This window comes from Adiantum capillus-veneris, chromosome 3 (genome assembly GCF_014529385.1).
Source record: "Adiantum capillus-veneris isolate H3 chromosome 3, ASM1452938v2, whole genome shotgun sequence".
Classification (NCBI taxonomy): Eukaryota; Viridiplantae; Streptophyta; class Polypodiopsida; order Polypodiales; family Pteridaceae; genus Adiantum; species Adiantum capillus-veneris.
This window is the reverse complement of record NC_140933.1, coordinates 2,912,262-2,925,763: the sequence shown is the minus strand read 5'-3', so window position 1 is coordinate 2,925,763 and position 13,502 is coordinate 2,912,262. Positions and strand designations below refer to the sequence as shown.

The following is a 13,502-nucleotide window of genomic DNA, read 5'->3' as shown; positions in this document are numbered from 1 at the left end:
TTTGTATCAGTTTGGTCTCATAGGTCACTGTAGCCTTTTAAAGACGTTAATATAACATTTCATTTCATTTCATCTCTCTCTCTCTCTCTCTCTCTCTCTCTCTCTCTCTCTCTCTCTCTCTCTCTCTCTCTCTCTCTCTCTCTCTCTCTCTCTCTCTCTCTCTCTCTCTCTCTCTCTCTCTCCATTATTGAGGAGGGTCGGGCACATGGGAGACGGATGTATTGTTGCTTTGTGGACTTCCGCAAAGCATTTGACACAGTGCCGAGGGCCAGATTGATGCACAGGCTACTGAAGTTGGGAGTACCCACAGAGATCATATGGGGGATCATGGCTTTATACGGCTCAGTGATGACTCACCAGGTACGCACTCTTGAGGGGATTTCTGACATTGTTCATTCCACTATTGGAGTGAAGCACGGGTGTCCTTTGTCCCCTACACTTTTTGGTATGTATGTAGATGAGGTCTTTGACTACATTGACAGAGAGGGTGATAGAGGCGCTCAGCTAGCAGGGACATGGATTCCTTTATTATTATATGCTGATGATATTGTGTTGATATCAGAGTCGCCAGAGGGCATGCAGAGACAGTTAGATGCATTGCACAACTTTGCACAGTTCAACTATGCTTTATGGGGTCCAAGTTTGGGGACCATATATGAATCATGACAGTTGGAGGAACATGGAGAGACCCTTGGTATTTATGATATCCCGGATGATTAGAGCCAAGGCCTCCGTACCACATGCGATTATTCGAGTGGAGGTAGCTGTCCCTCCTATTGAGATTGAGGCTCTTACTAGATCAGTGTCCTTTATGCACAGTCTATGGGATACACATAGAGGCAGATATACTAGATTGGCTCTTGAGTCTTCTAGACAGTTAGCGATGCAAGGAGATGCATCATGTTGGTATGCACAGATGACCTCATGGTTTCAGAGGCATGGTCTCAGCATGGATAGATTGCCTCCTTTCCAGTATTCCCTAGATGCACCCTCCCTGCCAGTCACACGAACGGAGATCACTAGACTCATTCGTCAGGATCTAATACAGTTGGACACCAGGAGGACATGGGTAGAGCCGATGCAGGAGTTGGGCACGAAGATGGCTTTTTACAAAGAGCACCTTCTCCAACTTTCGGGAGATGGGTTTGTGACTCGTCCGAGCTACATGAACACTCATTTGTCTCATGGTCTGCGATGTGCTATTGGTCAGATTCGCACATCCTCACACTAGCTGGAGATTGAGACGGGTAGATTCAGAGGGATACCGCCGGAGTCTAGGATATGTCAACTATGCGGTAGAGAGCCAGAGACAGAGCTACACTAGATATGCCACTGCAATGTGTATTATGAGATACGAGGGCGCTTCCATTGCTTATTCAGGGAGGGTTTTGGACCCCTAGATAGAGTCATGAGGTATCAGGATCAGAGATGCCTTGGCTTATATCTACTTGAGCTACACCGACATAGAGATAGTCTGTTGAGGAGACATGGAGCACGACAGTCGCAGAGACAGATCACAGACTTCTTTGGATCGAGGGAGCCAAGAGACCAACCACCAGCACAGGGTTGTACCCGCATTCATACGAGAGGCACCCTCATTGACAGGGCGACTGAGGTCGGGAGATCGAGACGACCACGACCGAGACACAGGAGCACACTCCATCGACGGAGACTCCAACAGAGGATCATAAGCATTCTAGCACAACACCCAGATTGTCATTGAGGGTCTATTTTACATTTTCACATTTCACATTTCACACTCATTTTCAGTTTTAATTTTTACTTTCATTACTTTTTGTACTTGTACTTCAGACGTTGTATTAGATTCACCACTTTGTATCTGATGGTCTCATAGGTCATTTTGGCCTTTTGAAGACGTTAATATATCATTTCATTTCATTTCTCTCTCTCTCTCTCTCTCTCTCTCTCTCTCTCTCTCTCTCTCTCTCTCTCTCTCTCTCTCTCTCTCTCTCTCTATCAGAGACAGCTCGGACGTTTCTTACTAGAGATACAGAGCCATCGGGACACACTACTGCAGCCACACACAGCTACACAGACAGAGGGGAGACAGTCGCAGCTCACAGACGTCTTTCAGAGGATTTCCGCCCCTCCCTCACCAGACACTCAGAGGGGAGTGACACTCCCACAGGCGGAGGTGAACCGAGCTAGACGACGACCACGAGTCACAGGCTACAGGGGCGCGAGCTCCCACCACCGACAGATCGAGGAGATCCGAGCCTGGGAGCGCCGTGCCACTGAGGAGCGAGTGGCTCAGATGAGAGCCGACCCGACAGCCTTCATCCGGGTAGCCTTGGCACCAGACCCACCCATGTACCACATCTTACATCCCCCCATTAGTACAGGATGAAGCTAGATAGCTTGATGCACTCTCATGATTGTACTACCTTGAGCATATAGACATGCATACACCCCTAGAGATAGAACTCCATCCCTCCTCGGATACTCCACTACCTACATTCAGTTCAGTTTTGTATCAGTTTTGTTTCATTTGTCTTTCCGATAGACGGATGACATACACACCATGTACATTTGATTTGTCTCATAGGCCGATTTCGGCCTGACATAGACGTTAAAAATCTTTCTTTCTTCTTTCTTCTTTCTTTTCTCTCTCTCTCTCTCTCTCTCTCTCTCTCTCTCTCTCTCTCTCTCTCTCTCTCTCTCTCTCTCTCTCTCTCTCTCTCTCTGTGTCGGACAGCCCAGCAGGTCTGTGCATTGTCATCTGCACATACTCAGCGCGTGGGCAGCCCAGCAGGTCTGCGCGTTGTCATCTGTGCATACTCAGCGCGTGGGCAGCCAGCAACGTGGGCAACCAGTAGCAGCAGTGGGTTTGAGGTTCTGTCCAGCGCGCAGGAAATCAGAAATTCTGCAGATTATTGGGGAAAGGGCCAGAAATTCAGCAAGTGCATTTCCAAAAAACAGAGCAAAAAGTCAGATTTTCCCTGCAGAAATTGTCCCAAAAACAGAACAGAAATTCTCAGATTTTCAAAACTGCAGAAATTGTATTTTTTACTTGTGGAATAAACATGTATACCTGATGGGGGACCAGCTAACTATGTATGCATAGTGTGGTAAACATAGAGTGGAAAACATACTTGGTGCTGTTGGGCTACTCCCTTGCGTGGTTTGCTTGCAATTGTTCCCCCAGCAGTTCCCGAGAGCTCTAGACCCTTGCAGGCAATGGCATCCCCAGCAGTTCCCGAGAGCTCTAGCCCCTTGCAGGCAATGGCATCCCCAACAATGAAGAAATCAACTTTTATGGCTACCAGCAAGAGGTTAGCAAACATGGAAAAGGAGACGAAGGCGTACAAGACAGAGATGGAAGAGTGGAAGATGGAGAAGGCGATCTTTCTTCAGTGGAAAATCAATGAGGCCGAGCTTCGAATTGTGGAGAAGATGGAGTTTCGGACCGAAATTGAAGACCTCAAGAATCAGATTTCAGCCCTCAAGAGAGACCTAGCCGAGGCAAGAGCCAACAGTGGATTAGAAGAGGGAGAGATCCAACCCTCAGTGATAGAAGAACTTAGGGTAATCAAAGAGCAAATGCAAGCCATCAAGGAAGAAGAGAAACAACAAGAAGCAAAAACGTCTTCATGGACAGATATGATTACCAAAACACATAAGAAAGTGGAGGAAGCGGAGAAGTGAATTTCGGTCACAGAGAAGGGCTAAGGCATGGAGGTATCAATCGCCACTCCCACCATCATCAACATGACACTTGAGGAGGAACACGAAGACATATGAGGGCCTTGCATGTGAGGGTTACCGGCCTCAACGATCAGGACAAAATTGATGAGGAAGTACAAGAGCTCATGGTACTAATGGGGATGCAAAAAGCGACACACACAAGATCATGGAGGGTTGGTAAGAAAAGTGGAGGCATGGGGGAAACATTGAGAGGAAGAGCTCTCATACTGCGCTTCCCCTCTATTGAGGAGGACTTTTTGAGAAGGAGGCCCACTCTCAAAAAGATTGGTATCTTCCTTGGTGACGATCTCACCTTTCTCACAGCTTGCCCACATGCAGGAAGTCATGCCAGAGATTAGGACCGCAAGAGAAAAGGGGAAGACAGCTTTTTACAGAGAAGGAAGAGTGGTCATTATGGAGAGACGCCCTACATGACGGTGCGAGACCTATGGGACCACACTCAGGATGGCAGTTTGGAACTGTAATGGTTCGTATAGACTTGATGTGGGGGGCTTTGAGGACAACTTCAAAGACAGAGACATTGTTTTCTTCTCTGAGACTCATCAGGCCCCAGGACAGTTGATGCCGCATATATCAGGATCCAGATGGGAGACAGCTTGCCGGACATGCACCAGATCTAAGCATGGGACTAGAGGATCACGAGTGTAGCAGTTCTTTTCAGAGAGGAGCTCCAGCCACTACTGCACATAGCTCGGAGAGATGATCAAGCCAGATACATGTGAGTGAGGTTGAGGGCAAAGACTGGATGTTTCTTGTACATCACCATATGCTATTTTCCTCCCATCACTTCAGTATATGCCTCACCCAGAGGACAATCTCCTTACTCTGTACTTGATGATGATATTTGGGAGTTCTCCAGCAATGGAAACATCATACTATTGGGGGATTTCAATGCCCGTAAAGGCAGTTCACAGACGGTTTTCTATGACACCTCAAAGGAGATGCTCAGAGAACTAGAGCCAGAGGAGATGGGGCTTGAGAGATGCTCACACGACAGAGAGCATACAGAGTATGGGAGATACCTCAGGGAGATGACGACTACTCACAGTTTAGCCATACTAAATGGCTTACCGACCTTCCCATCATCTACAGTTTTTACTTGTTTTCCACACAGACATGGGGCCAGTACTGTAGACTATGTTCTAACACATCCGAGCTTTATCTCTCACATTCAGGATTTTACAGTGGGGCCCAAGCCTGTTGGAATAGAAGTAGATCATGCACTTTTGACATTATCAGTCTCCTTTGAGTACAATACATCTTAGGCCTCACGGGGTGGTAGACATCCACGCTATACTTTTACACCAGAGAGACTGACTCAGTCTATGCAGAAGAGATACGTAGACTTTTATGCACATCAGAGCCGGTATATATAGTGGAGGAGATCACATCTATGCTGACAGTGACATTACATGGGGCAGCGATAGAGGCATACCCACACACTCAACCTGGTCAGAGACGTCGTTCTGGGCACATGCCTCAGAACAGTTGGTATGATGAGGAGTGTCGACAGAGGAGAGCTCAGATCCAGCGGAAGCTTGGGTCAAGAGATCAACACTTACATTCACATATGGTCAGGACAGTATGGAGTACATTGATGCATACACATATCTTGGGGTGGTCTTTAGTGGACCGAGGTTCACACTGAAAGTGGCAGCAGACACTAGATTGACTCGTGCCTATGCAGCCCTAGGCGGTTTAGAGAGGATTTGTTCGTAGGTTCAATTCCAGGAACCTCGAACAAAGCTCTGGCTCTTCGACACTTTGGTCGCTTCAGTTATGCACTACGAGGTTCAGGTTTGGGGAACATCTGTTGATAGTGTTGGATGGAGTAATATGGAGAGGCCCTTGGTATCTATGATTTCTAGGCTGATTAGAGCCAAGGCCTCAGTTCCACATGAGATCATACGAGCGGAGCTGGCTGTCCCACCTATGGAGATTGAGGCACTTACCAGATCAGTATCATTTGTACACCGCTTATGGGACACCACCAGGGACAGATATGCTAGGCTTGCTCTTGAGTCATCCAAAAAGCTGGCATTACAGGGAGATACATCATGCTGGTATGCACAGATGAGCTCATGGTTTCAGATGCATGGTTTCAGCATGGACAGGTTGCCCCCTTTTCGGTATTCTCTTGATGCACCATCTTTGGCTCTTACACGGATCGAGATTACTAGACTCATTCAACAGGATCTTATCAAGCTTGATACTAGGAGGACATGGATAGAGCCATCAAGGGAGTTGGGTACGAAGAGGGCTTTCTATAGAGAGCATCTTCTCCAACTCACGACAGACGGATTTGTCACACGGCCCAGCTGGACACACATTTATCTCATGGGTTACGATGTGCCATAGGCCAGATACGCACATCTTCACACCAGCTTGGGATTGAGACAGGTAGATTCAGAGGCATACCAGCAGACAGTAGGATATGTCAGTTATGCCATGCAGAGCCAGAGACAAAGTTTCACTACATATGTCATTGCATAGTCTACTATGAGATACTGGGTTCAGCATGGACAGATTGCCCTCCTTCCAGTACTCATTGGATGCACCCTCTCTGACTCTTACACAGTCCGAGATCACCAAGCTCATCCGCCAAGACCCGACTCAGCTAGATACTAGGAGGACTTGAATACAGCCGGTACAAGAGTTGGGCATGAAGATGACTTTCTATAGAGAGCATCTTCTCCAGCTTACTGAGGATGGTTTTGTGACGAGACCCAAATACATGGACACCCACTTATCTCATGGGATACGATATGCTATTGGAAAGATATGCACATCTTCACGCCAGCTTCGGATTGAGACTGGTAGATACAGTGGAGTACCAGCAGAGGCCAAGACATGTCCCCTATGTCACATGGAGCCTGAGACAGTTGCACTACACATGCCACTGCCCAGTTTACTATGAGATACGAGGCCGCTTTCACTACCTGTTCCAAAGGGCTTTGGACCACTCTCTAGAGTCATGGGGTATGAGGACCAGAGATGGCTGGTCTGTTTTTGCTCAAGCTGCGCAGACACAGAGAGAGCCTGATGAGACAAGGCTAGCCAGTCTCAGAGACGGATCACAGACTTCTTTAGAACAGACACTGGGCAGCCGGAAGAGCAGCTACCATAGCAGAGCTCACATTCTCCTCACACCAGAGGCACGTTGATCGATCGAGCGACCAAGCTAGGGAGATCCACACGCCCACGACTGCGGAGGATCACTTTGGCTCGACATGCACGACGCCTGGTCACACTACTGACCATGGAGGAGATTGATGAGATCCGCCAACATCCGATGATGGATCTCTTGTGATTTAGCTCTTTTGAGGATTGTACACCCTGCTCATCTTGTATCAGCCTTTGTATCAACTCTCACCCATTATATTCCCACACGTACACCCACATTGTGTTGTAATAGCCCCCAATCACTACTTTCACCCCCCTACCCATATCCTACACAATTCCACACATTGACACACGACAGGCAATTACTTGCAGTTGGTCTAGAGTTCACATTGGACGGACTCTCGCCTGGGCAGTGACATGTGGCAGGGATACGGGCGGTGGTCTAGTTAACACCATGGTCACACCATCACCACCAGATTTTGGAGATACACTTAGCTGGATTGGGATACTTTGTTAGCCGTTAGTGGCTCTTTATGATTGTGTATATTCGTGGTTGGTTCTAGTCGTCAGATCATCATCCACTTTGTATGGTCGAGCGTCTTGAGTCTTGAGTCTTGAGTCCAGCACCGCACATCTGCGCCCCCTGCACATTGGAGCCTCGACACCCCCAGGGCCCATTGTACCCTTGAGTCCTGGGCTTAGAGCTGAGTGTGCTGCCAGCCAGAGTCTGTATGGTGCTATGAGTTTGTCGAGTTCCACTGAGTTCTGAGTCTGTTGTGCTTGTTGTTCCATTTCTATGTGATGTTTTCTTTCTGTTGGAGTTTCTTGCATAATGCACTGAGGAGCACCATTGTAGAGAGCACGTCACACTTTCCCTGCTACACACTCTTTGGGGATTGTAAAGTCAAATAGGAATCAGAATCAGAGAGAGCTAGAAGAAGCAAGGCTCACAAGGGGCCTGGAAAGACTTGAAAGATAGAGGCTCTTTGAGAATGGCTTGCAAGAGAAAGACCTCCTCTTCAAATTTCCCTTCGTTTTTTACTCACCTATCCGGGCCAATGAAGGTTGAGCCAGATTGGCTGAATCTCAAGTCAGGTTTTTCCATCGATGGTGGCTCTGAAAGAATTGACTTTGCCTATGAGTGGGAATTTCCTGCTTTAAAAAAGGAAAAGGCCCCTCTGGAGCTTAGAAGATAATCTAGGCTTCAATATACACCTAGCACTTGTAACAAAGGCAATATTCAAGAGCTAGCTTGGGATTGCTTTTACACGTCCCTGTTAATTAATGCACCTTCCAGTTAGCTCTTGCCTTTACACTTCTGTCCCTGTTGTTTAATGACACCTTCTAGCTACATACGTTTCTCGCAAAACATCGTTTTTGCCTCAGAGCATGTGCTCTTTTGGTTTTTCTTTTCGATATGATGATTTTTTTAAGGGAGAAAGAAAATTATAGAATAAACCTGTGAGCTGACAGGCGATCCTTCTGATTCATTTGAGCATGATAACTGCATGCAGCTACTCCAGATAGAGTCAGCGCCTCTGTCACCTACCAAAATATCATATGACAACAATAAGATGATTTTAGTGTGTTCGAGATTAGCTTCACTAGCATTCAGGTTTAACGAGCTAAATCCATCACCATAGAATAACAAAGAGTGAAAGAATCAGAGACTTTATACCTCTTCAACATCTTTAACTGTCGTGCAGTAGATAATTGTTGAGCCACCAGATTGGCAATCCTTCATGACCTCTTGTGCAAGCTCTTCCCGAAAAGCATGTGTTCGGTTGATGAATTTCACACCATAAAATAGGTTTGGACGATCAAAAGTTGAGACAACCTCATATACATTTGTCAGGTTTAAAGATTTTTTAATGTCGATCCGCACTCTACAAGACAACAATGTTGTTATCATCGATTATAGCTATAAAATGCCAAGTCCCCAGCTCCATAAACCTATAGCAGTATGAACAGTTTCTACACATGGAGATAAAGAAAAAAATACTAAAAATCTCATTGAACAAAGATAACTAGCTAAAACTGTAAAGCAGGGTCTGTGCATCGTCCTTGCTTTTTTTTAATATCAAAATCGTGTTAGCTATGCTGAGGCCCTACCTTTCAGTGGCTGTGGCTGTGAGAGCAACCATTGGTGTTTGTGGTAAAACTCTCCGAAGTTTCTGGAGCTGCTGATAATCCTTTCTGCAAAACATAAAAACCGGTAGTGTCCAGACGAGTGATAGAAGAAAGAAAGAAAGATATATTAACAACTATTACCCAGGGCCAAACATGGCCATGAAACCAGAACAAAGTACAACTGATGATGGCATCTCTCATCATAAAATGCAATAAGACATAATATCTAATTTAACTAAATCCCTAGCTAGACCGGAACTGAAAAAACTGTTGAATGACTCTAGAGTGTAAAACTGGCAAGTTGTGGGCGTGATCTGTGCTCGGCAAGTGTCTCCATCAGTGTTGCCTCAAAAGAGAGAGATCACTTAGACGTGAAGCATTGTTCTGACATATAAGTGAGGTCCTCTTGGTCATGGATGTCTTGCTCTGCAAATGGCAATGGCCTTGTCCGATATTACTCCTCTAGATAGAAGAGAGCAGTTCCTAACAGGGAAGGTTAATGGATGATGGAGCAGAGGCGGCTGGAGCTACAACATTGCCACTTAAAAATCCGTGATGGTTCTTTGTGTTGGCATCACTACCATTCTGTTGTCTTTCAAGAGAATCTCTCCGTAATGTCTAAGCTCCATTAAAAATAGCTGAAGGCACCTCTGATATTCAAAGTACATGATCCCATGAAATAATTCAAAGCCTCCACGAAAAAAGCAGCAGTACGTTCCTCAGATCTCATTATAATCAATACAGCGGCATATACAGTGCTCCTCTAACTCCACCTCAATGACATATAACACATGCAATCTTCTTCTAATACACCCTCATATCCACCTGTCTCCAATCTTAAAGTGTGTTGAAGAGGTACAGGTATGTACAATGGCACCCTTGATACCATGTTAAAGGTGTATGTCCATGTGTGTATGGCATATAATAAATCTGTCCCAAGAGGTGTGAAGAAAGTGTCGCTGATAGCGTGTCATTTTGAGCCTGGTGGCTGTACAGGTGAGATCCATGCCCTCAATATCTCTAATTTCAACATATCCATCCAAACAACCCGTTTCAGAATTGTGAGACTGAGATCAAGCAAAGGGCAATCAAGGCCGTAATCAACATGTGGGAGCACATCGATATTCAAGCCATGTAAGGCCAACCACATGCATTTGGTATACAAACACTGTGTATCCTCCTCATTAGCAAGTTTCTTGGAAGATGTAATTGTTAAGAGGGGATCTCTCTCCAAGGATAGCTTCCATACCTTGTGAAGACAGTAACTGTTCAGGACAATTCTCAGTGCCCACTGAAGCAGTCCCCCATCTCTGGCCTCACAATTTCATGCGGTATTGATGACTTACATCAATACCCTTCGTGCAATCATCAACACAAGAAGCTTTCCATATGCTGCCATTCATCATAATAGTCTCCTTATGGTCCATTGCATCATGCCAATGGCTCTCTCCTTTACGCTAGAGACTAGGCCCCCAAATCTTAGTACCATAAAGAAGAGACAATGTAATAAGTAGATCAAACAACCATACCTTTGTGTACGGTTCTTCGTACTGTATATCTACACGCTATCCCCAAAGCTCCAGAGCCATCTGCTAGTCTCGCCTTTGCTGCCTCCTTAATTAAAAACTACAGCCCTTTGAAAGTGCCTCCGAAGTACACACAGGATCTCACATACTCCTTTGGCTCCCCTCACAATGTGAATTGTGGTTGTGGTTTGGTTACCCATGCTTCAGTGGTGCTGAACATAACTTTTCTTTCGCTAAGGTTCACTGAGACGTCTCAATCCAAGAAAAAGGCTAGCAATGCCTCTAGAAATCCCTCCTAAGAGTCTGAAATTAAGCAAAATGTCATCTGAATATAATAGGATGGGTGTCAACACTCCCGCCAGGCTTATACTTGGACCTCCCGTTCTGTCTACCTAGTCCGAGACCTCAACTATGTATACTCCAAGAAGTGTGGCTGAGAGTGGGCACCCCTGCTTTACCCAATAGTACAGCTCACAGCATCTGAAACCCCCCTGGAGAATGCACTCTTCCTGTCCCTCAGTATAGAGTATGTATATACCCCATTCATTTCCTCAAGCACACTAATATCTTGCAATCTCTTCATAAGTCTCCTATGTGGCACGGTGTCCAATGCTCTGCAAAAATCACAAAACAACAGTATATTCTCCTTCCTCATGCACGACCCTCATTAATCAAGGCTCTCAAAGTGAGTAAATGGTCCAAGGTGGTGTAGCCCTTTCAAAAACCAGCTTGTCCCGTTGCTCTATATCCATACATCTTCGCTCATGCTCAAGAATAGACCCATAAATTTTGGCCAAGCAGTGGCCGATCATCATAGGGTGATAATCACAACGCATAGTAGGATCTCCACTCATAAGCGAAGGCACACGTCTGTCCAACTAGATGGAAAAGTGCCTTTTGCATATAAAAAGTGTTTAGCTATGCCATCATGGTCCTAGGCCTTCCATATATGGCATCTATCTATTGCATCAAGCACCATTCTGTCCAGGGAACAACTGCTACACTTCTCCCGAGTAATGGGAGTGTAATGAGGGGTTGACCCCGTACATCATACAACGACGTCACATAATCATGCCAGGTATCGGATGATGAGATTGGGTAGGAGTTTGTCTCTCTTTAAACCATTTCCATGCCATCTTATTATCTTGACTCACAAATAGCTCATAGATCTCTGCCTCAAGCTTGGCTAGATAATTGCACTTCTTCTGTCACACAAGGTTATTTATGAGTTTTTATTCCAAGAGTGACTTCTTTTTGTAGCTTAGCACGAGTCTACCAATATTCATCATCACACCAACTATTTTGTGGAGCACAGCTCTTTGAGGGTTGATAAACGTTGATCAGAAAATGAAAATGCACTATTAGAATTAACACTGATTAAGATTACCATTAAGTTCAGTATTAACCACACCAGCCTCAAGAGGGATTATAAAGTTAAAGACTCTACTAAACTTGAATGTCACTGAATATACTTCGTACAAAATGAAAAAGGTTACAACCAATATAAAGTATAAATTGTGTTTACCTAATTTATAGAGGAATATCATTTAAATGTACAGGAGGTGCTACCTTACTTGAAACATGGGCTTCACTTGTCTAGGCATTGACCAAGACTCATGCCACAGAACCTAGCAATGTCTTACAAAGGATAAAGTGACTAGAGAAGATTCACATTGGAGAATCATTCATGGTTATTTTCAGCACACTTAACTTGATGGGAAGAAACATCATGAAATCTCTAACAAAAAACCAGGCAATACGAAGAATAACCTGAAATCATGTCCCCACTCCGAAATACAATGGGCCTCATCCACCGCAAGTAAAGACACGCCCTTATTTGTTAAGTCCTTCCAAAAACTGCAAAGATTAAACAAAGTCTCTATTGACCGTCACTCAGGCAGAACAGAATAACATCAATGATGGCACTTCAGTACTTAACAGTCAATAGCAATCCATTCTGAAAATAAATCCTTTATTTCAACACCTTTCTGCTGCTAGAACAATGTTGATAAACAGACTGTCTCCTCACAAACTGCACCACAGTTTAATGCCTTCAAAGGGCGGGCCAAATTATTATGTCACGGTCAATCAGCAAGGAGTTCTCTCAGCAAGGAGTTCTCTCAGCAAGAATGAAAGAGATCTCGTTTCTGTACTCAGTCTAAAAGGGTCCAGCAAAGCTCCATTGTATCCAAGCTCCTTGCAGCAGGTGAGTGGTATCTTCTCTGAGGTCAGGAAGCATCTGCAAGACACCCAGTACTAGAACACCAGTAGACCTTTAGGATGCTGATGTTAACAATCACGGGCTGGCCTTGTCAAAGGGAACTACCCTGTGCCAGAAAAAGCCTATCACCTAACAGAATCTGCAAGCATCAACTCTTCCAAACTGTCACTCACCCATGCTGCCCAGTGCCCACTGGATGGGTATGGGAAGAGTATGTCACAAACTGCTAACATGTCAAGCCACTGAAGAACAGAACCAACCTGCAGATCCCGGCCGAGGAGCCTAAACCCTAGAAGAAGAAGCAGAAGAAGTTTTACCAACTTTCAAAATCTTGCCCAGTGGCCTATTTTAAAGAAGAGTTACCACCAACTTATGGGACCCCATCCCATGGGGCCCAAGTGACCTAAAGAATTAAAATAAAGCAAGACCCAGACCCTTACACACACACACACACACACACACACACACACACATTGGCATAAAATTGCTGATGACATGGCAGTTGTATAGACGCCCACATTTTGCGCTAACAGTACCTCGTGGCAGATTGTACGGACCTCCGCATTTCACGCTGCTGGCTGTTGACGTGGCAGGTGTACGGATTTCCTAAAATCACGCTAGCTGATTTTCAGCATGTGCTTTTGAGTTTGAAACTTTTCATGTAACTGCTTTTCATAGGCCAAGGGCCTTTAAATATGTGCAGAGGGCTCAGTCTTTGGCACTGTTTTCCAAGTGAAGGTGCAAAGCGCGAGTACCGGCATTGTACTGATTTCAAC

The 13,502-nt window shown here is 45.4% G+C and overlaps 1 protein-coding gene across 1 annotated transcript in view; it reads right to left on the bottom strand.

The window, feature by feature from the left end:
• Window positions 1-13,502, bottom strand: part of LOC147460427 (uncharacterized) — a 168,438-nt gene that overhangs the window by 53,112 nt on the left and 101,824 nt on the right. Inside the window, exons 5-8 of the mRNA XM_086507585.1 lie at window positions 12,276-12,362; window positions 8,962-9,045; window positions 8,528-8,735; window positions 8,309-8,394 (exon numbers count right to left, since the gene is read on the bottom strand). Of these exons, the coding sequence (XP_086363711.1) occupies window positions 8,309-8,394; window positions 8,528-8,735; window positions 8,962-9,045; window positions 12,276-12,362 (465 nt within the window). The remainder of the gene's footprint in view (window positions 1-8,308; window positions 8,395-8,527; window positions 8,736-8,961; window positions 9,046-12,275; window positions 12,363-13,502) is intronic.